The 26,325-nt window shown below is 42.0% G+C and overlaps 1 protein-coding gene across 2 annotated transcripts in view; it reads left to right on the top strand.

The window, feature by feature from the left end:
• The window catches only part of si:dkeyp-23e4.3 (rho GTPase-activating protein 7), a 178,975-nt gene that overhangs the window by 124,915 nt on the left and 27,735 nt on the right, over positions 1-26,325 (top strand). Inside the window, exons 1-4 of one of the 2 annotated variants that reach the window (XM_048543215.2) lie at positions 9,229-9,606; positions 19,672-19,743; positions 20,214-20,295; positions 25,265-25,328. In XM_048543215.2, the coding sequence (XP_048399172.1) occupies positions 9,594-9,606; positions 19,672-19,743; positions 20,214-20,295; positions 25,265-25,328 (231 nt within the window). In that variant the 5' untranslated portion in view covers positions 9,229-9,593. Of the gene's footprint in view, positions 1-9,228; positions 9,607-19,671; positions 19,744-20,213; positions 20,296-25,264; positions 25,329-26,325 lie in introns of those variants that run through there. The other variant, XM_048543214.2, reaches the window with a different exon arrangement.

Here is a 26,325-nt window from a genome sequence, read left to right as displayed (position 1 = left end):
ACTTTACCACCCAATGCTGGTAAAATGTATAGCTGCATGGGTCAAGTAGAAAGGGATTTTTTCACTACCGTAATGCACAATTTTATAACCCCAGGCAACTTGGCTCTGGGGCAGGACTGTAAAATTCCAACTGACGTTTGTGCAGTTGCGTGCTGTTTGAACTCAGTTGGATGTTCAGGTTCATCTTTTTTCTGGACTACCTCGACATTATTGATGGCCAGAGGGTAAAAATTTCATTATCAGAGTTCATAATCCCCCAGTTAGTTTAGATCTACTTGTAAAATTACTGGAAAAATGAAGTCGGACAAATCAGTTTCCAGGACCAGTCCTTTTGTTTTAAAACAAGAATGTTGTTTAATCAATAATTCATCGGAAGCTTGTAGCGACGACTTTACACCTGTCATTGCTTAATATATGGTGACGAAGAACAATCTTTATTTTTGACTTAACATGTCCAATGTGAATCTTTCCCTTTGCTTAATCCCAAACAGCTGCTTGTTGAAGCTTTCATCATGATCAGATTTACACTTAGGTGGGGAAAATGCTGAAACATTTCAAAGGTCAAATGTATTGAAACATTTGAAAGTCAAACACCCACAAGTGGCACTGTGCATCCCATCCCTGCTGAATAACAATGGAGAAAATCAATAGTCAATTCAGTCCCTGTAGAATATTTACTGATGGATGGATGAACATGATGTCAGTCAGCCATGCATCTGGCCAGTTTGCCTTCTGGATCCACAGAGATTAATTCTAGGAAGCTTAGCTGATGATGAACAATGCAAAGTACTTTGGGCAGCTGTGCCCCATTTTTGAGCAAAGGTTCAATTACAATGCTGTGGCTCTGTGTATAAACTGAATTAGCCACGCTTGAATTCGAGTTGCATACAAGCTGTGTTGTGACACTAGCTTTTGGTTAACCGTTTTACTGAGTCGTGATACTAAACATTGCATTTGCTCAGTGGTTGCTTCTTGCAGTGATTTTTTTTTTCCCCAAAACATTTACATGCTACTTTTGGAACCTTTTTCATTCTATCAACACTGTTTAGACAGAATAATCCCCTCAAGTACAGATAATAGCCCTTTTAACAACTGGAATCACAGGATCGAGATGCAAAATTGTCACGAATTCGGTTTTTGTCTATAAAAGAATCCAACCCACTTCATTCACTGCTTAAAACTTACTGTTCCTTTTGGGAAATCACCTGTTCTCCCTCTGCTAGATTAGGTGTCATCAAACATTGCGAATTATGTCATAAACATCTAAAAATTAACCCTTTAATGTAAACGCAAAGGTTCTGTTAGAGAGAAATCTTTCGCTGCCCTTAAAAAGATAGCAATAATGTGCTTGAGTCACTAGCAGGTCATTTTGACATTGCTGGGGATTACCAGACCACTTGAGAGGGCAGTGAAGATGCAACCACGTCAGTATGAGGCCTTTAACTTTTATGGACCCCTTACTAGAACCAAATAAGGATGAGCGGCTTTGCTCACAAAAGAGCATCAGTGAGCCGGTTGGGTTTTATTCATCAGTCAGACTGGTCAGTGATAACTTAAATCTGTCATTTATTTTCTAATTCCAGATTTTCAGAATAAGACATAATTTAAGAGTTTGAGATTTGGTCATATGTGGAAGTGTCTCATCGGGCATCAAAAGATACTTTAACATCATAGAATTTTACAGCACGAAAGTCCTTTTGCCCCACGCCATTTCTCAGATTCAGCCATTTTAGTCCTGTTCCCATGCCCTTTCTCTTGCCCTTTTCTAATATTTTATTTTAACTATTAATCTACTTGCATTTTAAAAGCTTTTTTAGATTAATTTCCATCATTTTCTGATAAGAAATTTGAAAATCTTTCGCTTAAACTATTTCCAATCTCATCCTTTATGAATTTGGTGATCTTCAAAGTATTCCTGGCCTTTACCAACAGACCAATGAGGGAAATGTACTCTTCCATTTTTTTTAATCTTGTGTTCAAAGCTATGATTTTTTTTTCCATCTTCATTCTAATTCTTATAATCTCAGTTTACTTAATGCTGCTTCTTATCCAAAGCTAAATGATTTGCAAAGCCTTGACTTGCTCTCTCACAAGTAGGACATTCAGACAGGGCACATTTAAGTAACTGGCTTAACTCATAATTGGATTGACTGTTCTCTGGTTGCCTTTGTACTCCACTATTCAATTCAGAAAATCCAGCATCTCTCACTACTTTTGAATGCCTTTTATAAACTTGCCCTTCGTTCATAAAGATTTGTGTATCTGAATTTCAAGTCTTTTTTTATCCTTCTTAATACTTTGTCAGTCATCTTTAGTCATTCTTCCAAAGCTCTCATTTGAATAAATTTAATTTAACATCAATTTGAGCAATCTACTTGTGTGTTTTAGCATCACTTACAGTCCCCATCACAGTTGCCTAGTGTTTTGCACGATCCATATTCTAAGTTGCAGGAAGTGTCATTCACCCGTTGCCTTTTGTGCTGCAAAGGCTTCAATATTAAAATTCTCATCAGAGTCTTCCTCCATCACCTCTGCCTTCATCTTTTCTATCACTTTCTGTAATGCTCAGAAATCTGTGTGCTCCTCACACTAAAGACACATGGGGCCTGAATTGTCCTAGTGTTACTGCTGTACCTTCAGCCTCCTAAGGCTTTAAGCACTAAAATTCCCTCCCTGAACCCTTCCATTTCTTTCTACTTCTTGCCCCCTCTGCCCCTCCGCATTCCCCGCCTCCCTCTCTTGCGCGCTCTCTCTCTCATCCCTGTCACAATATTCCTCTTTGGCCAACATTGTGTAAACTAATCTAACTTTCCCTTGTGTGATATATTTTTGAAGTCTTGTTATCCCTGCTTTGAAGTATTTTGGCACCTTTTAATATAACAAAAATGTGTCATATAAATATATGCTGTTTCTTATGTACTGTTCGCTAGAGCTTTTGTCAATTATGTATTCAAGTTTCCCTTATTCCGTAATCCTACTTCCAGGAATTTAAGTATGATAGAATTTTTTTTAAATGTTGAAATGGAATGGATGGACATCACGCACATTGGATTTTATAAAGAGCATTGAATAATAGGAGCAGCAGAAAGCCATCCAATTATTCTGATTGTTACCTTTGATCCCACTTTTCTCTCTGGCCTCTGAAACCCTTGATTCCCTTGACAATCAAAAATCTGCCCATAAGCCTTGATAATAAAATGTGAGGCTGGATGAACACAGCAGGCCAAGCAGCATCTCAGGAGCACAAAAGCTGACGTTTCGGGCTTAGACCCTTCATCAGAGAGGGGGATGGGGAGAGGGAACTGGAATAAATAGGGAGGGGGAGGCGGACTGAAGATGGAGAGTAAAGAAGATAGGTGGGGAGGTAGGGAGGGGATAGGTCAGTCCAGGGAAGACAGACAGGTCAAGGAGGTGGGATGAGGTTAGTAGGTAGCTGGGAGTGTGGCTTGGGGTGGGAGGAAGGGATGGGTGAGAGGAAGAACCGGTTAGGGAGGCAGAGACAAGTTGGACTGGTTTTGGGATGCAGTGGGTGGGGGGGGAAGAGCTGGGCTGGTTGTGTGGTGCAGTGGGGGGAAGGGGACGAACTGGGCTGGTTTAGGGATGCAGTAGGGGAAGGGGAGATTTTGAAACTGGTGAAGTCCACATTGATACCATATGGCTGCAGGGTTCCCAGGCGGAATACGAGTTGCTGTTCCTGCAACCTTCGGGTGGCATCATTGTGGCACTGCAGGAGGCCCATGATGGACATGTCATCTAGAGAATAGGAGGGGGAGTGGAAATGGTTTGCGACTGGGAGGTGCAGTTGTTTGTTGCGAACTGAACGGAGGTGTTCTGCAAAGCGGTCCCCAAGCCTCCGCTTGGTTTCCCCAATGTAGAGGAAGCCGCACCGGGTACAGTGGATGCAGTATACCACATTGGCAGATGTGCAGGTGAACCTCTGCTTAATGTGGAATGTCATCTTGGGGCCTGGGATGGGGGTGAGGGAGGAGGTGTGGGGACAAGCGTAGCATTTCCTGCGGTTGCAGGGGAAGGTGCCGGGTGTGGTGGGGTTGGAGGGCAGTGTGGAGCGAACAAGGGAGTCACGGAGAGAGCGGTCTCTCCGGAAACCTGACAGGGGAGGGGATGGAAAAATGTCTTGGGTGGTGGGGTCGGATTGTAAATGGCGGAAGTGTCGGAGGATAATGCGTTGTATCCGGAGGTTGGTAGGGTGGTGTGTGAGAACGAGGGGGATCCTCTTGGGGCGGTTGTGGCGGGGGCGGGGTGTGAGGGATGTGTTGCGGGAAATATGGGAGACGCGGTCAAGGGCGTTCTCGATCACTGTGGGGGGGAAAGTTGCGGTCCTTAAAGAACTTGGACATCTGGGATGTGCGGGAGTGGAATGTGTTATCGTGGGAGCAGATGCGGCGGAGGTGGAGGAATTGGGAATAGGGGATGGAATTTTTGCAGGAGGGTGGGTGGGAGGAGGTGTATTCTAGGTAGCTGTGGGAGTCGGTGGGCTTGAAATGGACATCGGTTACAAGCTGGTTGCCTGAGATGGAGACTGAGAGGTCCAGGAAGGTGAGGGATGTGCTGGAGATGGCCCAGGTGAACTGAAGGTTGGGGTGGAAGGTGTTGGTGAAGTGGATGAACTGTTCGAGCTCCTCTGGGGAGCAAGAGGCGGCGCCGATACAGTCATCAATGTACCAGAGGAAGAGGTGGGGTTTGGGGCCTGTGGAGGTGCGGAAGAGGGACTGTTCCACGTAACCTACAAAGAGGCAGGCATAGCTGGGGCCCATGCGGGTGCCCATGGCCACCCCCTTTGTCTGTAGGAAGTGGGAGGAGTCAAAAGAGAAGTTGTTGAGGGTGAGGACGAGTTCAGCTAGGCGGATGAGAGTGTCGGTGGAGGGGGACTGGTCGGGCCTGCGGGACAGGAAGAAGCGGAGGGCCTTGAGGCCATCTCCATGCGGAATGCAGGTGTAGAGGGACTGGACGTCCATGGTGAATATGAGGTGTTGGGGGCCAGGGAATTGGAAGTCCTGGAGGAGTTGGTGGGCGTGGGTAGTGTCACGGACGTAGGTGGGGAGTTCCTGGACCAAAGGGGAGAAAATGGAGTCCAGATAGGTGGAGATGAGTTCGGTGGGGCAGGAGCAGGCTGAGACGATGGGTCGACCAGGGCAGGCAGGTTTGTGGATTTTGGGAAGGAGATAGAAACGGGCCGTGCGGGGTTGGGGAACAATGAGGTTCGAGGCTGTGGGTGGGAGGTCCGCTGTGGTGATGAGGTCGTGAATGGTGTTGGAGATGATGGTTTGGTGCTCGGGTGTGGGGTCATGATCGAGGAGGCGGTAGGAGGTGGTGTCGGAGAGTTGGCGTCTGGCCTTTTGCCTAGCTGAACTCGTTCTCACACTCAACAACTTCTCTTTTGACTCCTCCCACTTCCTACAGACAAAGGGGGTGGCCATGGGCACCCGCATGGGCCCCAGCTATGCCTGCCTCTTTGTAGGTTACGTGGAACAGTCCCTCTTCCGCACCTCCACAGGCCCCAAACCCCACCTCTTCCTCCGGTACATTGATGACTGTATCGGCGCCGCCTCTTGCTCCCCAGAGGAGCTCGAACAGTTCATCCACTTCACCAACACCTTCCACCCCAACCTTCAGTTCACCTGGGCCATCTCCAGCACATCCCTCACCTTCCTGGACCTCTCAGTCTCCATCTCAGGCAACCAGCTTGTAACCGATGTCCATTTCAAGCCCACCGACTCCCACAGCTACCTAGAATACACCTCCTCCCACCCACCCTCCTGCAAAAATTCCATCCCCTATTCCCAATTCCTCCGCCTCCGCCGCATCTGCTCCCACGATAAGACATTCCACTGCCGCACATCCCAGATGTCCAAGTTCTTTAAGGACCGCAACTTTCCCCCCATGGTGATCGAGAACGCCCTTGACCGCATCTCCCGTATTTCCCGCAACACATCCCTCACACCCCGCCCCCGCCACAACCGCCCCAAGAGGATCCCCCTCGTTCTCACACACCACCCTACCAACCTCCGGATACAACGCATTATCCTCCGACACTTCCGCCATTTACAATCCGACCCCACCACCCAAGACATTTTTCCATCCCCTCCCCTGTCAGGTTTCCGGAGAGACCACTCTCTCCGTGACTCCCTTGTTCGCTCCACACTGCCCTCCAACCCCACCACACCCGGCACCTTCCCCTGCAACCGCAGGAAATGCTACACTTGTCCCCACACCTCCTCCCTCACCCCCATCCCAGGCCCCAAGATGACATTCCACATTAAGCAGAGGTTCACCTGCACATCTGCCAATGTGGTATACTGCATCCACCGTACCCGGTGCGGCTTCCTCTACATTGGGAAACCAAGCGGAGGCTTGGGGACCGCTTTGCAGAACACCTCCGCTCAGTTCGCAACAAACAACTGCACCTCCCAGTCGCAAACCATTTCCACTCCCCCTCCTATTCTCTAGATGACATGTCCATCATGGGCCTCCTGCAGTGCCACAATGATGCCACCCGAAGGTTGCAGGAACAGCAACTCATATTCCGCCTGGGAACCCTGCAGCCATGTGGTATCAATGTGGACTTCACTAGTTTCAAAATCTCCCCTTCCCCTACTGCATCCCTAAACCAGCCCAGTTCGTCCCCTCCCCCCACTGCACCACACAACCTGCCCAGCTCTTCCCCCCCACCCACTGCATCCCAAAACCAGTCCAACCTGTCTCTGCCTCCCTAACCGGTTCTTCCCCTCACCCATCCCTTCCTCCCACCCCAAGCCGCACCCCCAGCTACCTACTAACCTCATCCCACCTCCTTGACCTGTCCGTCTTCCCTGGACTGACCTATCCCCTCCCTACCTCCCCACCTACACTCTCTCCACCTATCTTCTTTACTCTCCATCTTCGGTCCCCCTCCCCCTCTCTCCCTATTTATTCCAGTTCCCTCTCCCCATCCCCCTCTCTGATGAAGGGTCTAGGCCCGAAACGTCAGCTTTTGTGCTCCTGAGATGCTGTGTTCATCCAGCCTCACATTTTATTATCTTGGAATTCTCCAGCATCTGCAGTTCCCATTATCTCTGCCCATAAGCCTTGATTATTTTCATTAACCAAGCCTCTGCTGCTTTCTGGGTAAGAGAATTCCAAGGATTAATGACCCTTTTAAAGAAGTTCCTCTTCATCTTTGTCTAAAATTGAAGACCCACCTGAGGCCTTTAACGTGCCCACATCCACCCACTGTAGATCTTTCGAGTCCACCCATTCAGATGAAGCATGTCTGAGGAACATGAGACTTGGACCCGGCCTTTCGAGCGCTGAGGTAGAAAAACCATCACTGCCATGACTGTATTATGGAATGCTTAATGTAATAGCCAATTAACTTAATTGCCAATTGAGCTTGTTACTATTTAAGTACTTAAAGATAAGCAGGCTGCTGACTTTTGGTACCTGATCACTTACCATAATATGGGGGGAAGCTCAGAGGTATGTTTGCCCCTTTGGACTTCTGTTCTTCCTGTTGAAATCATGCCCAGATAGGGGTGGAAAAATGTGAATGTCGGCCTGTTGTTTTTTTTTTTTGGCAATTTGTTTTTCATTTTATGGAACAATACAAGAGCAAACTACAAGTAATTTTCTACTGCAGTCCCTACTCCCAACAGGGATGAGGAAGAATTTCTTTCTTGATGGTCGTGACTCTGTGGAATTCTTTATCACAGAGGGTTGTACGGGCTGAATGCTTAACTATGTTCAAGGTGGAGATGGATAACCAGTAATGGAATCTAGGATTATGGGGGGGTGCAAAATGGAGGTGGGAATTCATAGATAAGCTATGATCTAACTGAACGGTGGTAGGCTTATTAGGTTGAATGGCTTGTTTCTGCTCCGACATCAGACAGCCTGACCTAGGGGCCCAATCTTGTTGAGATATCTAGGGTTTCATCTACTGTCTGGAAAACCAGTTCTGAACAAGACCTGCTCTGCCTCTTTTCAGGATTGTCTGCTGAACCATAGGCCAGTGATACTGTGGTAAGAAGCGGGATCCCAAAGAGAAGGAAAACTACAGGAAAGCTGGGGGCCAGTGGATGGCAGCTTGTACTTAGCAGTACCGCAAGGCCAGGTGCTGGTTGCTACAGGGAAAACAACTGCCCTGGTCACGGCCAAGTAATGGGAGGTTTTGGTGTTCTGCAGGCAAGGAGTCATGGGAGGGAGGGCTGCAGGGGCTTGGCAACAAGAGCAAAGTGTAACTCACTGTGGCAGCCCTTCTTTCTAATATCCAGCCCCTCAACTAGGCACTGACCGCCTTTTAACAAAGGGAGTCCCTTGAGGTGATAAGGTGGGCGCACGGCCTTGGGTGCTGTGCGCATGACAACATTCCCAACCACAGCAAGGTCAACACTAATGGCGGTGGGCCGTGGTGCTTAATCTGTTATTAATTTCCCCTCTGAACAGCCTCAATTCGAAGTCTACGTTCCTGCCCCACTATGTACCATCCCACCCAGAACTTTAATTCTGGTGGAGAGGGAGAGGCTGTGGGGTTTAGATATGATTCCATCCTATCTCATTAAATGCCCTTTCCCCTTTCTGGCTGGCTTCCAGTCAAGAGCAGAGGATTCCACCCAAGGAGCTTTCACAGCTGAGAGCATGTTTTCAATTATGCCAGTACATTGGCACCAACTCTAAATGCATCCAAACTATTAAATCTCAATCCTGGAACCTTTCCTGTATCCAAGTTTCATTCTTCTGAATAATTTGTTTAAATATTGATTTGCCTCATATATTAGTTTTGATTTTTGGTGGGCTTCAAAATCTTGTACAGCCAGAACATTTTTTGCAGAGGGCAAATATTGTGAAGCTATTTTTCCCTTATATTGTGATCTTTAACACTACTTAGATTCACAATACTGTGACACATTCTCTTGTACTGAAGGTGATTATTCACTTCGTGCAACTATTGAACTGTGCCTGAATGCAATCCATTAGCCCGGAGGTAGTCTCTTGTAGCGCAGGTGCTGCTCATCTGGGTGACTTCTCCCGTCCACGCTGTAAGCAGTAATTCATTTCTCACGGAGTGTTCCACTATCGAATGAGGCGACACTGGAACGGAAATGCTGCTTCTACGTTCCTTCTAATGCCACAAACAGATTCTCTAAAATCGGAGGGGAGGGCTTTCTCTCTTTCAGTTCACAATTGGATGTGGTTTACTTGCTGACTTTGAAATGGCGTAAGGCGTTTGAGAAAACTCCCTTAAGTTTGACAGCTCATTACCCCTGGTGTGTGAATGGAAGATTCCAGTAAGTGTTCATACCAATGTTGGAGCTTAAAGTGATACATACACCAGTTGTGCAGGGAATTTGCAGGAGAGTGCTGCAAATTAATGTCTTTGAAAGTAGTTGGGTTGTGTAAATCAAAAACGACTTACTTTTGGAAGGAAGTAAAATCACTTGAGCAATACGTTTGAATCTTAAAACTTCAGCAGCCCCACTCCAACCTGCAAGGAAATCAACATTTTGACTTCTGTGATACGTTAAAATATCTCCCATTTAATTGTTGAGCAAGTTGGCATCTCAACAAGACTTAATGCTGTGAACCTTCTTAGTAAGATGATTGTAAAACGTGAGTATCTGCTGAATACCTTTTTTTTCGTTTTGTTAAACTAGTTTACAACTATTGCAATGTTATGAGATGTTATGCAATCCTTGTCTTGAAATGTAATTGGTTTGAAATTCACTGAACTGGTAGAACGGGCATAGCGTTAATTTAAAAGAAAATAAATGACCGACGTTAATATAACTTTTTATTATACTGTTCATAAGCTGGTGAGAGGCCTAAAGGGAACAAAATGTGATATTTACTAAGATGGCAGACATTACAGTGCTTTTGAATATATACCACTTTTTTTTGAAAGTGTTAAATTCTGTATTTGGGAAAGCTACTGTTTGAGCCAAACAATGGAAAATATTAGATTTTTGATTTGCCCTAGTGAACTTTAGATATACAGTGCCAAAAAGAGCTGCTCTTTAAAGAAGTGTTTGAACTACCAAGAATATATTAATTTATTAAACAATAGGATATATATCTGTAGAAATGGTATAAGTTCTGCCAACCCCTTTTTTTTGTTGTAAGCTTAGTTTCTGAATTGATGCTGTTGCGGTGAAAGATGTAGGATTATCAGTCTCTCCGAGGAGTGAGTCATGGTGATTAAAAGTGTGAGCTATGCAAGAAATATTCTGTTGCGGGGTATCACTGCCATCGTTAGCTAAGAGAAGATTGATGTTTGTTTCTCTTTGGTGGGCTCCAGGAGATTTCCATGATGTTGTCAACTTTTCTTTCATCCCTCTTCTCCTGTGGAGATATTGTTTCAGGTACTGCCAAGATTTTATCACTTCAAACAAACTCCATTATGTTCTGTCTCAAAATACGTACTCATCCACTTGCAACAGGATTCATCAAGTACCATGCGTAAGCAGCAACCCTTGCTGATTTTTTTTCCCCTTTTTTTTGCCTTCTCTAGATTTGGTTGCCATGCTAAGTTGTCTCCCAGTTGAGATCAACCCACTTAAGAACAGACCAAGCATGGAATCTGAAGATTTCTCAAATGTAGTACCTCATCTCTTCCAACGTCCAATTGCCACATGACTGTTGGCAAATTTTGGGTTCCAAGTGACTAAATAACATTACAGTGCTCCCATATCAAAAGACTATATCTTTTCCAGTTTGAGTAATGTTTCAAGTGCCAGGCAGCACTGTATGCACTTAAACCATTCATGGTGACTCTTATGCATCAGTATAATGTCAGAGAAAAGTAACGAGCGCAGAAATTAAATGGACCAGGTGTTAAATTGCGTAACAGTGTAGTTATTAGGCAGAGTTTTAAAATCTATCAATATCCTTAACAATAAGAATACAGAAAATATCTCTCCAGCATCACAACTTTAAAAATCAATCTTAGTTGGACTAGTCTTATTGCAAGGAAATCTTTTAACATGGTAAACAAATGAAACTCAATGCTTGACCAAATTAAGTCAGGAATGCCTTCAAAAGATTTGAATTTTGAAAATAGTTGACTGTAATTTTAAGAACAGCGCAGTTAGAGTACGGCTGTATTAGCTCTGAATTTTTCAGCTGAACTGAGTTATGCTGGTTCTCTGTGAACATAATGTTACATCATGATGCGATCATTGTACATGTTGTAAATGGCACTTTTTAAAAACTGTATAATGCCATGTGGCTAAATAGTTTGGGAAATGGAAATAATGTAATTCCAAACTTGGAATTTACACATTGTAGAAGAAGCAGTCTTTTAATACTTCCTGTTGTGCCAGGTCTGTGTGGCGCCTGTCTCTGGGTAGGAAAGCTGACTTAATTCAATTCCAAGGGGATACGTTCCAAGGTACCTTACTCTTCGAAGTCAAATCATGGCTTTCCAAATAGTGGAGATTGTGAGCCCTAACTTTGGCATTAGAAGCTCCCAGGCAGCAAGGATTTCTGTGGAGCTCTGAGAGTGCTTAAAGCTATGTGCTCCCTTTTAAATCATCAGAATTGTCTTTAAAGTGGATGAACCTAGAGGTTTGAATGCTGTGCTGAAAAACCCTGTGGAGAAATATTGTTTACGTAAATGCTCTTAAACTTAAATGCTGAACTAAACGCACTTGCCAACCTCTGCTCTCGCAGATCTTTTTCCCACTTTGCACAACTCCTGACCCCAACTCTCACAAGGGACCTCGTGTCAAGCAACATGTTGAGATCACAGTGGGAATAAGTTTGGGAAGCACTGACACAAATGTTCATAGACATTCATGTTTTATTTTGACAACTAATACCTGTTTCTGCTTCCTGCTACGCAGCTCTTTTGTGACGTTGAGCTCATTCGAAAGTTTGCAATTTTCGTCTTAACTTGCATAACATCCAACTTGCCACCATCCTTGACCTACAGAAATACCTGGTTCAGCAGTGTTTTGAATTTAAATTTGTAGTTCTGTTTTCAAACTCTTCCACGATGCACCATTCTCCTCCTCCATAATCTCTTCTAGCTCTGCACTTTGAATTCTGGATGTTCATGGATCTCTAATTTTCATCATTGCATCGTTGGTGGCTGCCTAGGCCTTAGCTCAAACTTTAAAGCTGTCCAAGTTCCTACATCACTTTTTATTTTAAAGTTAATCCCCTGTGTGTAATCCCTTCTTGCTGAGCACTCTGTATAAATGCTCATTGCAAAAGTTGTCGTGAGTCTAGTGTATTGTCAATTACCATTTCATGTGTATCTCTTTTTATCTAAAGATTGCAAATATATTTGGCCAGAATGGGTTCTCGCTGCCAGTTAGAAACTGGTAGACATTGTGGTTGGGATGACCTTAGAAAGAATGGCGCATTCTGCTGGTGAAACCCTCTCCAGCTTCCCACCAACCCGTGAGGAATCATGCAACCACCTTAAATGGCAATGCGTCTGCTACCTTTGGAATGACTGTTCATTTTGTTTTTGAGACTTGGAATGGGGCGGTGCTCGAAAACACTAGCTGAAGAATTCTGACATTTAAGAGGCTGACTCACCATAGTTTCTGAAGAGTGACACAAGTTATTTTTATAAATATTGAGATCATCAAGGCATCTCCATGCTTACTGTGTATTTTCCATCTAGAATCCACAAAGGATGGTGTTAATTTTGGCAATTCATAGGTGAAGAATCTGAAGTTTTGGGACTAAATAGTTCAGATTCATCTCATTTGACAAGGTTTTCCCCAGACCATTGACTAATCTGTGTTTCTTATTTGGCCTGGCCTACATGTGACTCCAGATCCACTGTAATGTTGTTGTCTCTTCACTTACCAATGAAATGGCTCAGTTCAGCTCAGTTCCAGGGCAATTGGGAATGGGCTAAATGTGCTTGGCTTGGCAGGGATGCCCACATCCCATGAAAGAATAAAACGAAATGCTGATTGCTATGAAAACATCTCCTGAATCATGGCTGCATGAACTGGAGCCATAAATTCTTTCCCCTATCTAAATTGAGCAAATTCCAATGTTCTTTACCTCCCAGCAACCCATGTCATCAAGATTTTCGTTTGGTGAGATTTTTGGGGCCTTAACTTTCCAAATGTTATGAATCTGTGCTCATTAGGTTTTCTTGTCAAGAGTTGAAAGTAGGACTTTTGGATTTGAAAATTACTATCCAATTAGACTATTGGAGTTTGAAGGAAAGGGAAAGAAATGCTCCAAGTCAAGATTTCTATTGGAGATATTCGTGTGAGTGAGGGATATCAAAACAGGCCCTGGTATGCAATGAATGACCATGAGGAACTTCAAAATTATAGATTAAGTGGAAAGCGAGGTCTCACTTTGGGCATGACTGTAATTTAAATTTTGGCCCCAAAGTTAAAGCTGAAGTATATGCACTGGGGAGATGTGTCCTGAAGTGTTTCAGAGCACACTACTTGCACTGTACTATGTAGAATGTATGTCAAAAGAATCTGCTGCAAGAATGTAAAAAATCCCTAGTCAACACAGGGAAAGCATTGTGCTTGGGAACACTGGCAGCTGGTGTGTACGTGTATCTGCGTGTGGTAAGCTACTGTGTTCTGGAGATGGTTATGCTTAATCAAGCAATCCAAGACTCCAGTAGATACTAGATAAGAATGATTTGGATCTACATGTATCACAGATGGAGCCAACGTCAGCACTGCCAAGTTTTCAAAGGCTGCCAGGTTTCCTGATTACTTTTGAGAGGAGACAGATTGTCCAACAAACATTAAGCCAAAAGTCTCCATTAGACTAAATTGAACAGGGGCTCAAAGGGCTGGATTTCCTGCTCCTTTTGTATTTGCCAAAATGACCTTAATTGTTCAGTATTTAGACCCTCTAAATTCATAATTTAAATCTTAAATCAGGTTGTTTATTTTTGAGTTTGTTTTTTTTGTACAAGTCAAAAGAATTTGGAGTATCTAGCTATGCAGTAGTGCAGCACTTGAAGCCCCAGCATTGTTTTCAGCAATGCAGTAGTAATGTTGTAATGATGTTAACTTGACATTTAATAAAGGAGCTCTTTGTTAGTGCTATTTTTAAGTTTGAATTTTTGGCCATTGCTTGCAAAAATACAAACTATAATGTTTCTCCCAGTAAGGCAGCTTTGTGACCATTCCGCTGTGTGTAATGATCAGACCCCAAGCGAGGTTCCCCAATTCATTATGGTTTTAGACAGAACAGCCAAACTCTTGACCCCTGAATGAGGAGGGATGAGCTGGTTGCTTTTATTTAAACTCGTTCACCCCCTTTGGTTGCAGAAGGTTAATTTTGAAAGAAGCCCTTCTCTTGTGGATATCTTTTTGGCAGACCCAAATGAGTTTCTGCTTTTAAAAAGGAGCCAGTTTAGCCTGGCTTTAAGTTAACAAAACTTGATTTTTAGAAATAAGGGGAGAGTACATGAAGTTAAGTTGAACCAAAACACGTATATGGATGAGTCTGAGTTAATTGCAAAAAGTGGATAATTTAATGTTGCAGCGGAGATTACTGATAACATAGCCAATGATTGGTAAACAGTCAGTTTCACAAACCTCCATTTTGCAGATTACTTGAGATTCTGCAGCTCTAATTCCTTTTTGATTATAATTGAATTCCAGCATTCAGGATGAGAGTCTTTTTGTTTCATCTTGTTATCTGGCTGAAGCAAGTTAACTTCTAACACCTAATGAGAGAACGTCTTTACCTGTAGCACTGCGATATCCAGGGGATAGTTCTTTGATTGTGACTTTCACTGTCTGTTAATGCTTGAACCCAGACTGTATGCATGAGAGCCTACGGTCCCCTTGGCCATGCTGTAGCAGTTGAAGTTGGCTTTTTCACCCAGTCCTCTGTGTTCCTTTTTGAAATATACATAATGTGTTTGCATTTTTTATTGTACTATTCTGGGAATGATTTGCTGTTTAGCAGCAGGTCATCAACCCCTCATTATTAGTCACACAAAAGATCACAGCCCACCCTGCTTGACTTGCCTCTTTCCCACCCTACTTTCTCCCCCACCCTAACTTTATAGGGCTGTTGTTTTCCATTTCCTGTCCATCTATAGATATGACATTCCATGGTCTCTCTTTCCAGGCAGCTGAGTAGTCTACATCAGTCACTTTTTTGGTTATTTCAGCCCTCTTCTTAAAAAATACATTTTCAATTATCATTCCAAAATGTCCATAGCATTTCAGAGTTCTGACCCATGTCATGACAATATGTATCGTGCAGTGGGGATCCAGCAAACAATTTTGCACTATCATTTGGGCTGATGGAGGAGATTGTGTGTCTATTTGGTGAACCTCCTGACTTTCTTTCATCGAGAAATTCCAGGTTCATGAAAACCTAGCTGTTCATTCTGTTCTCAGTGTTCCTTGCTCATTAGTTGAAGTGTTTTAGAAACTGCTCCTAATCAGAGAAAATGAGACATTTTGGGTAGGCAACAATTGTGGCCCCATATAACGCCTGCCTCGAAACTGGAATTGAGCTTCTTTGGTCCAAATCAATTTTGCATTATTCATCCCAGAGCCGCCATGAATCTGGTGAGGTGTTGATGATTTATTTAATTGTTATCATTGTGGAGTTCAAATCTATTGTCATTCAGTGTCCAATTGCGGCAGGATTACTGAGCAATGATCGGAAGTGGAATAGTTGATAGCTTTGTCCCTGCTCCTCACTGCCTTATGAACATGGTGTAATCAAAGCACTGTCATCATTACTAGAATTGTATTTTGTGCAATTTAACATAGTGTTTTGAACTCAATCTTTCTGCTGAAGAGCTGATTATTTCATTAGAACCCTTTGTTTTTTCTTTGAAGACTGTGTGTGTGTGTATTTAAAAGGGTTTAAATTTAGTCATGCAATTGAAGTAACTTTTATTTTAAGGCTTTTTTTCCTAAATTGTGTTTAGTGACTAAACTATTCTATTATCTTATTAAATCGCCTTGTTAAATGGTGGGACAGTCTTTTTCAGTTATTTGTTGGAGAATTGTGCTTCCACTGTGAAAGAATGCAGAAATTGATGCCATCTGGTCTTTCCCGTTCAATGTCTTTGCCCATGTGACTGTATCCTATGACAGATGACTGGCAAAGTCCCAACTAATGGGTGATCAGCAGTGCCACCAACTACTGCATAGCTACATTCATCTGGTAGATGACACGCAAGTTCATGTGACTAGAAAACACCTGTCACAATTCTGTCATCTTCTTGAAATATATTCACCCGTTTAGCTTATTTACTATCAACTTTTTTGTTTCTTTCCTGGGCATAGGAAAGACTTTAGATCAACTCAGCACTTTGACACTTGAATTCTGAAGGGGGGAAAAAAAAAGTGAAATTTACATACCAGAAAGAAACTTGTCTGTGACTGAGCCCATAATAAAAACAGTGAAATAGCCACCACAGGCGAGGAAAGTAACACAAGGTTTTGGCTTTGAGGCTGATCATTTACTATCCCCACATTTGTGCAGAAAAATACAATGTGATCTGTACTCTTTTGTGTGTGAACAAACCGGCTTTGAGTGTGACTATATGCATGAGGGTTGTATGAGAGGACATAGTCATACAGCAGGGAAACAGAACCTTCAGTCTAACTAGTCCATGCTGACCGTAGTCCTGATCTAAAATGATCCCACCTACCTGTGCATGACCCATATCTTTCCAAAAATTTCTTAAATGTACTTACCCAAATGTCACTTAAATGTTGTAACTGTATCTGTATCCTACACTTTCTCTGGAAGTTCATTCCATGCACGAACCACTCTCTCTCCTTTTTTTTAAAAAGGAAAACGTTGTCCTCATGTCTTTTAAAATGTTCTCCTCTCACCTTAACAGTATACACCCAGTCTTGAAATCCCCTACCCTCAGGAAAAGATGCCTGCCATTCACCTTTATTTATACCCGTTGTGATTTTACAAACTTCAAAAAGGTCACTCCCCATTCTCCAGTAAAGAAAGTTCCAGCCTGTCCGTGTAACTCAAACCCTCTATTTCTGGCAATGTCTTGGTAAACCTTTTCTGAACCATCTCCAGCTTAATAATATCCTTGCTATAACAGGGCATTAATTCGTATCACTGGTTTAGATGCGCCCTGAGTAGGACTGAAGTCATCAGATTGCTTTAAACAGTATAGCAAAATGTTACATCTTGAATCACAATAGATGTCAGTAATAGAAAACATGCAAAGGAAATGGAGGTGTTTACCATTATGAAGCCTCTTTACTAACTCAACTGTAGCCCTCCCTTAACTGATTAATAACTGCTCCATGTTTAACACCACTTGAGGTTTTAATGGGGGTAGCAAGGCAGCAGAATGAGAATGTGTCAGCAGTTTCACAATCATTAACAGTGGTTCATTAGCATCACTACTGGCCAACCCTTGAAGGACATATCTGTCAGACTGGGCTTGCAAAAGGTGGTGAGAGGGGTGGAAAAAAAGGAGAAATCTAATTGATTTTTATCCCTGCCAATCCATATTTGCGGGTGCATCTGTTCATAATTGTAATGCTACAAGTGTCCACTGCAGAGTCCATGTGAAGTCCAGCAATCACACTAATTTCAATCTGTGGCAATATTCAGAACAGTTGTATCAACATAAAACTCGGCATCCAGAGGGGCTATGGACCATCATCCGTAACGTTGTATGTATCTCAATCTGTGACCTCCTAGCCCACCATATCCCTCCTTTGCCATTGCCACTTGCTACAGGGGACCAGCCTTATTTGAAGGACTAAGGGAGATCATGATAGTAACAAGGTAAGGACATGGCTTTAAAATAAAAAGCCAATCTGAAGCTACAGTACAGGGTAACATGCTCATTAAATACTGGCAGCAATGTGCTATGAATAATGCTAAGCAATCAATGAAACCACTGCGCAAAGCTGGATAGTGTTGCTGCAATCAGCTGTAGCTGGTGTGGTATCAGTTGAATAAATAAGATATGAAAGAGGTTAAGTAAACATTCCCATCCTTTGTTGGCAAAGTACAACATTAGTGAAGAAGACCAGGCAAAGGAACTTTTAACAATCTTTAGCCTGGAATATAAGGGTAGCATGAGATGCAAGCAAAAGGGCCTGTAAGTTTGCTTAATCCACATACCATCTGGACCTGGAACAATATTGCAATTACTTTATTGTTGCTATATCAGAATCTGAGAACTCCTACCCTAATAGCACTGTAGTTGTACCAACAGCAGGCCAGAGGTTCCAGAAGCTGGCTTATTGGTTGAGGAGTATAGGAGATTGTGATAGCATTACAAGGCATAGCTTTAAAACAGCCTTGTCCAAGGCATTAGTGTTGGCAATCAATACTGCCCCCCTGAATGTATAGTCTTAAAAATAATAAACAATAATTGTTCAATAAAAAAGAATTGAACAAGACCATTGCTACAAAGGGACACAAAGTCCAAGCTCCAGGATAGTAAGAGCAGCCAATGCTGGAGTCTGAGATAAGTGTGGCGCTGGAGGAATGCAGCAGGCCAGGCAGCGTCAGAGGAGAGGGAAGTTGACGTTTCAGGTTGGGCCTCTTCTTCAGAACAAAGTCGCTAAGCTTTTTGCTTTGTACAGAGGAAGGACTTTGGAAAGGGACAGCAATGTATACAGCATGAGAACAGCAGTTCACTAAGATACGCAGGAGGAGCTGTTACCTGCCAATTTCAGTCATCTGGAAGAACTCAGCTCAGGCAGGAGGATTCTGATTTGATTGGTCCAGTGTTGCCATGGAAGATGCAGCAGGTATTGTCAGTCTCCGTGGCCCTTTCCTCAATGTCTGTGTGAAACCCGCCGAGGATCGTGTAATCCAATATTAATGCCCAAAATAATCCAGTATGGGACCTCGTTCTATATAGGCAAAACAAATAATATCTGTATGTTTAATTGAGAAAAGGATCACGGAGATGGTTAATCCCAGCTCCATTTCCTAATCTTATCCAATCCAAGCCCATGTGCCAGGTCTGAAGGTGACTGGTTAACAGTTCCTGTGCTCCTGTATGTTGGAACCAATCATCACCCTCCTCTCATGTTGCATAAATTGGTGCTCCTTTTTTCAGTTTGGTTTCTTGCACGTTAGTCCCTATGAATGCAAGATAACAGAAATTTTGACTTTGTGCCTCTCTTTAGCAATGTTTACATTTTCTACAACCATGCAGAATTCAGTAGAAAAGTCTCAGTGCAAAAACTGTTCTGTCTGGTTTTATAAAATAGAATTAAACAGGGAGAAACAGTTGCTGGATTACTGAAAGCTGAGGTAGAACAAGGAACCCAAATTTTGACATTGCCTTCCGATTCCAGTTAGTGACTAGTTGGAAAGCAGTAGTTTTATTTTTAAAATATGACTTAATTGAGACACCAGGTTGACACTGAAACTCTGCATATCTATCACTCACATCAAGATAAAATGGCTTTGGAGATTAACGTGCAGAAATGCTTGGGCAGCATAATTCATGCTAGCACTTTGATTCAGTGTGTGTTCTTTTATAATAATGTGCTTTGAATTCCTAAATAAGTTGTCACTGTCCACTTTTGGCAAGCTGTGCTCTGTTTGGAAATGTCTGCATTTCTTCCCTGGTGGTACACAACTTGCACACTTAATGACTGGATTAGAAGGGTTTTGTTTTTGTTTCCAATGTGCACTGCTGTAACTTATTGCTAGAATGTATGCAGCAAACATTATTTTCCTTCTCTTCCTCAGAAATTGAAGCAAAGGATGCTTGTGACTGGTTGAAAGCTGCTGGATTTCCACAGTACTCCCAGCTATTTGAAGGTAAGCTATTTGATTTTTAAGTTTCCCATTCTCTTAGATAATTGACAGTATATTCTGGGATCTCCACTTTTGGGGTTGCGAACATTTTCCTTCATTTGTGTTTCAGCTCACACAACGGACACTGAAATCTACTGAAGTGTCAGAGTTGTCCAATTGTATCATCAGCCCTAAATGGCTCAAAAAATACTTACAAAAACGAGTTAAAATTAAGCTATTTCAACACCAAATTCATTTTGCTTTTCTTTCTATCGTCCAATGCTTTGAGTATACATGGAGGATAAAGTAACTTAAAATGAAATGTTTTCCTTATTTCGGTCACTATCCATCACAGCATTTGACTCGAGACTATATACCAAAAACTCCCAAGCTGCAAATTGTGGCTTCAAAGCTTCTGTGATTTGTCAAACATTTCTTCATGATATGAGAACTCCACAGAATTTAATCACTCCCTTCCGTTTCATTCTTCACAGCCTCCCAGTTTCCTATTGATATTGAAGTTGTGAAAAATGATCATGAGTTTTTAGACAGGGATGCCACAGAGTCTTTGTGCAGGTAAGACCTTGCTCTAGCAACACAATTTTGTGTAGAAAAAGCCATTATACATCTGTAACAAGTAACTGTGGATGGTGACAATGAGCTTAATAAGAGGGCTGCTTTGAGGTTAATTTCTACCTTCACATGGAGAAAGTGAACCTACTCTTGAGTTACTGATGTGCTTGAATAGAGAGAGATATAGATTTGGACATTGAGAGGATGTGACCTCACTGTTCTAGGCACAGAATGGTCAAGCTTATGTGAGAAGTACTTCAACGTGTGTAATTAAAGTTTGTTACATTCAAGAGATGAGAGTGACTTTCCTTGACATCTTATAAGAGTGCCACATCATGGAGGCCTATCAAAACTAGTCAACAGGAAGGAAAATATGAAGGCCTGTCTCAATTGCTTGGAGTCATACCTAGCTCAAAGGGAAGTTGTTGTGGTGGTGGGATGGTCAGTTATGCAAATCCCAGGAGTTCCTCTAAGGTAGTGCCCTCGGCTTCACCATTTTCAGGAACGTTGTCAAGCCTTGTTATCCTTCCCCTAGCTGTATTGCTCTGCATTTTTCTGGGTTGAAGACAATTTGCTACTACTGTTTCCAGTTGACCGGTCTGTTGATATCCTGCAGTTTATGGCTATCCTCCTCACTACCTCCTCATCCATTTTTGTGTATTCCACAAATGGGTTCTTCATCCCATTTGTATTTAAATCTAAACTTAAGCCTTCTCAGGAGGCAGAAGATGTTCTTCTGAGACTGAGATTAAAAGTCACTGCAGGCAAAAAAAAATGCATTGTACTTAACATCTAATTGTGCTGTGCCATAAATGTGGATCCTACAAATCCTCCATTTCATGGAAGTCATAAAATAATGTTTTTTGCTTCTCTATGTAGATGTATCTGTGGTAAACGTAGGTTACGTAACACAATCTCCCTGAATGCATTAGCCTGGATTTTGTGGATAATGACAGCAAAGCTATATGCATTCACCATTGTAAATTCACTGAAACTGACATTCTCCTTGATTTTTGGCTCCATATTTAAACTGCTATCATGGGAAAAAAAACCATTCCAGAAATGGCTAGAGCATCATTGGCAACTTTTTTCTTTCTGCATCATCACCCACCACCTCTTCTCCCCACCCCCCACCAAAAAAAAATTCAGTGCTGATTCTATTGCTTTTATACTAACCTCCACATTCAGGTAAACAGTCTCTCAGGAGGACTGCTGACTTACAAAATTGTGTTTACGTTATTGATGCACTAGTTAGGCTAATCTACTTAATTGGACCTTGGCCTGAGCTTTACTTGATTCTTTAATTTTTAAGACATTGCTTTGTGTGCTAATACTGTGTGACCAGCTGCAGAATTTTAAATTAGGCCTGTGGTGAATAGTCATATTTGAGAAAGTCCAGGAACCCTATCCAATGCGTGTTAACTAACTACTATAAAGAACTGAATCAATGTACAATGTATTCTTTAAAAACTTGATTGCATTGTCCTTCAATAAAACCTTCACCCTTACAAAACAAAGTTTTAAAGTTGGATTCTTGATCAATCGGGGAATTGAGGGTTGCAGGGAATACATAGGAAAGTGGATGTCAGGAATGTCAGATCAGCCGTAATCCTATTAAATGGCAGAGCAGGCTGAAGGGCCCAGATGACCTACCCTTGTTCTTATTTCCTCTGATCTTAACAGTTTGTGTGCAGCTGATTAACTTTGTATAAAAATGCTAAATGTTCCTCTGCTTGTAGTCAGTTGGAAGGCATATGGGTATCAAATCTGATACTTGAAGTCTCAGCCAAACATTGTAATAGAAGGCATCGCCAATACAAAATAACTACCACTCCTTTAGATCTCTCATACGAAATATTTGAGAGTAATGTTTTGGGAATAGCTGCACTTCTATGCTGCAAAAGGTCATAAACTGATTTGATTTGATTGTCCTGGTTATTGATGCATGGTTTGCAGTGATCTGTGGAGCAATTGTAAAACCCAATTACAATGCAGGGCCGAGAATTCAGGATCCTGAGCACCATCCAGAATTTACAGCACAGAGACACAGGAGGAACTGGGATATAATAGTTAAATTCTGGTTAATTGTGGGGAATTACAGGGTTTTGTGGTTAGTATAAATTAGACATTAGTTCTAAGCATGATGGAACATTGAATCAATACCAAACGTCCAAAGAGCATCCCACCCAGACCCGTACTATCCCTATAATCCTGCACTCCCCATGGCTAATACACCTAACCTGCACATCCCTGGTCTCATTTTGTCTGGTCGCGTTTGCCTACGTTTGGCCCATTTCCATGCAAACCTTTCCTACTCATGTACCTATCCAAATGCCTTTTAAATGTTGTATCTATACCTGCACCTACCACTTTGGCAGGACATTCCATGTACTCACTGCCCTCTGAGGGGGGTAAAAAGCTGCCCCTTAGGCCCCTTTTTAAATCTTCCTCCACTCAGCTTAAACCATTGCCCTCTAGTTTTGGAGCCCCCTACCTTTGGGAAAAGACCGTGGCTGTTCACATCATCTGTGTCTGTCATGATTTTTATAAACTTCCATAAGGTCACCTCTCAGCCTGCTACGTTCCAGTTGGAAAAGTCCCAATCTATCCAGCCTCAAACCCCCCACTTTTGGCAGTATCCTTAAATTTTTTTCAACATCGTTTCCAGTTTAATAATATCCTTCCAGGGCAACCAGAGTTGCGCATGGTATTCAGAGTGCGTCCTCACCGACGCCCTCTATAGTCGCAACATGATATCCCACTCCTATACTCGGAGTGCTTTGACCAATGAAAGTAAGTGTGCTAAATGCATCTTCACCCTAACTACTGCTGATATCACCTTTCTAGAAACTATGTACCTCCACCCTTGGGTCTCTTTGTTCAACAACATCCCCCAGGGCTCTACCATTGAATGGTGTAAGATCTGTCCTGGTTTGTCTTACCTAAATGCAAGGCCTTGCATTTATCTGAATTAAGTTTTGTTTGCTTCTCCGCCCATTCGCCCATTTGATCAAGATCTCGGACTTACCTTCACTGTCGACTATACCACCAATTTTGATGTCATCTACAAACTTACTAAGGATACCTGCTGTATTCACATCCAAATCATTTATATAAATGACAAACGGCAGTGGACCCAGCACTGAACCCCCTAGCAGCCCGCTGCTCACGTGCCTCCAGTCTGAATAACAGCCCAGTGCCATCATCAAAACAATTTTGTATCCAATTGGCTAGCTGTCGCTGAATCCCGTAAACAATCTACCACGTGGAACCTTGATGAAGGCCTTGCTGAAGTCCATGTAGACAACATCTAACACTCTGTCTTCATCCATTTTTCTTGGTCACCTCTTCAAAAAAAATTCCATCAAGTTAGTGAGACATGATTTCCCACTCAAAGCCATGCAGAATTTCCCTAACCAGTCCTTGCCTTTCCAGATACGTGTAAATCCTGACTCTCAGAATCCTGTCCAACAGCTTACCCATTACTGATGCCAGGTTCACCGCCTATAGTTCCCTTGATTTTCCTTGCAGCCTTTCTGAAATGTTAGCGCAGCATTATCCACCCTCCAGATTTCTAAAACCTTGCCCATGGCTGTCCGTGGTACAACCTTTGTGCAGTTCAATTGCTCAGTCTTGTTTCTGTGGATTTGCATACGCTTTACTACATTTTCCTCTTTATATTTGGTTAGTTGCAAGAGCGTCATAATTCTAAGTTAATCCCTAAAGGAGATGTCATGGGTTAGCTTAGGTTTTCTGTGTTTAGGTGAATAGAATAACTTTCCTCAACCGTGTTCTTTGTGCAGTCCATAACTTGATTATCAGTCATAAAAACAAAAACTGCTTGTGAAATCAGTGACTCTGGCAGCATCTGTGGAGAGAAAAGCAAGATTGACATATTTTGTCCGATTATGACCGTCCTTCAGGATTTCAGCTCTACAGGGTTAGCTCCATTTCTCTCTGCAGATGCTGCCAGAACCATTGTTTCTCCAACACTTTGTCATCTTTTCAGATTTACAGCATCCACTGTATTTTGTTTTTGTCCCTAAAGTCATCTTAAGAGATCAATATGGGTTAGTTAATTACAGCTGGCTGAGATGTATGTGCGTGTTAAAAGACAATAGAGTTTAGGTGAGGAAGGGGGAATGAAACAGGAATTATTATTAAATGTTATCATCTATTGTCGTGTCCGGTACAAGTATGCAGATATTACATATTTTAAAAAGTTAATGTGAAAGCTGTTAAAATAGAATTGTGTTAATTTTGGCAATGTAGACCATCAAGTACGTTGCTAATACCTGGTTAATATGAACATTAAGTGAAGAAACTGTGCAGTCTTTTCTGAAGTTCACACATCTCACTACACATGATTATTACGCATCTTAACGATGGACTAAAAATCCTACAAACAATGTAGGTATTCAAACAACTTGTCTTCGTGTTTTGTTATGAGCCAGAGATATTGAATCTCGGTGGGTGTTAGAAAGTGAAATGGATCCCAAAATCATTTCTTATATTGTCTAGAGCCCTCATCTTGATGCAGACATGGGCAGTGTGAAACTACATAACAAAGTTTATTGATTTAATAGATCACATTATTTGGAAAAAGGACCCTCAATTTGACATGGGTGAAACAGCTATGCTTTTATCTCCTTTAAAGCAAGGAACAGCAACTTTTGTAGATGAGTGTCATGTGAAAGCCATCAAACCAGGTGCAGGGCAGCTATGCATCCAGGATAATGAAAAGCTGTACCTTAACAGTGGAAATGAGTCTGCTGGCTATGATTTCAAACTCACCTGAAAACCAAACTTCTGGTAACTCAACTACAAGAAGCCATACGGTTTAATGAGAATCACTTCTTCAAGAGTTTCACTCCAGCCAAAACACAAACTTACCTTAAAACAAAAACTAACTTTCTTAAAAAAAAAAAATTCTGTCTGTGACACTCTAATAATTTTAGATGTTTTTTTTCAGACGATTGAAAACGCTGAACAAATGTGCAATGATGAAATTGGAAATTGGTAGAGAGGGAAGAAAGGTAAGTTCATTCTTTTGGCACTTTATTTTATTTTAAATTCCAATCATATGGTGAAAAATACAGAATTCAGTTTCTTAACATGTACGGACTGTTTGAGGAAGTAAAACTATTGAAGGTTCAGAAATGTATCATTGATTTATCAATACATTGTAAGCTGAAATAGTACGCCATCGTGAAGAGTTCCCAATCTGAATCAGACTTTTAAGAGGAAGGAAATTCTGAAGGTGAAATAACAGCATACTCTGGTATTTCGAAAGAAATACCACCATGATATGGCCATAGTTCCTGGGCTGTCGTGGCAAACAAAGAGTGGGTGTCAAAGGGGCGTGGAAGGATTGGAAAAGAAAGGACATATACTTTACCTTTGACAGTAAATGTACAAATCTGATGTTCTACTTTTGAAGATTCAAACCAGATTAATTCAAGACAGAACATTTAAAACATTTCCCACGATAAGTGAAGTTGTGCAATTGTAGGGATGCCAGAAATTGCTCCTTCATGTTCTTTTTCTTTTACCGAAAGCATTCTATTCTTCCCATGTTTTCACATGTTCATAATTAATATTAAGAACTGCCAACAAGTCATTGTTTTAAAGATGATTTTAGTAATAGAAATTAATATTGGTAAGTTGCACTTTAGAATTACTGACCGTTGCTACAGCTTCCGAATAGAAATGACATTCCTTGGAGCACAAAACTGTTCTGTTCAATTTTAACACTCTACCAGTGTTTTTGGGCTTTTTCTTTGCAAACAATAGAGCAAATCCCTACAACTATCACCAAATACCCAACTCTGAATTTTATTATACTAGCTCTATACAGGTGAGTTGAAATAAATAAATAAGCCCTGCCGATATAACTGATCTCCAAATGAGAATGATTACTTGCAACCAAAATGCACCCTAATTGCAAATAAATGTCTTTAATGAAACGAATAATATGCCATCAGTAATTTCCCTTTGGTTAAGCCGTTCCTTCCTTAGATGAGGTGTTCGGAA

Source organism: Stegostoma tigrinum, chromosome 13, assembly GCF_030684315.1.
Source record: "Stegostoma tigrinum isolate sSteTig4 chromosome 13, sSteTig4.hap1, whole genome shotgun sequence".
NCBI lineage: Eukaryota > Metazoa > Chordata > Chondrichthyes > Orectolobiformes > Stegostomatidae > Stegostoma > Stegostoma tigrinum.
The sequence above is the reverse complement of the archived record's forward strand: the minus strand, read 5'-3'. Positions and strand labels throughout refer to the sequence as shown.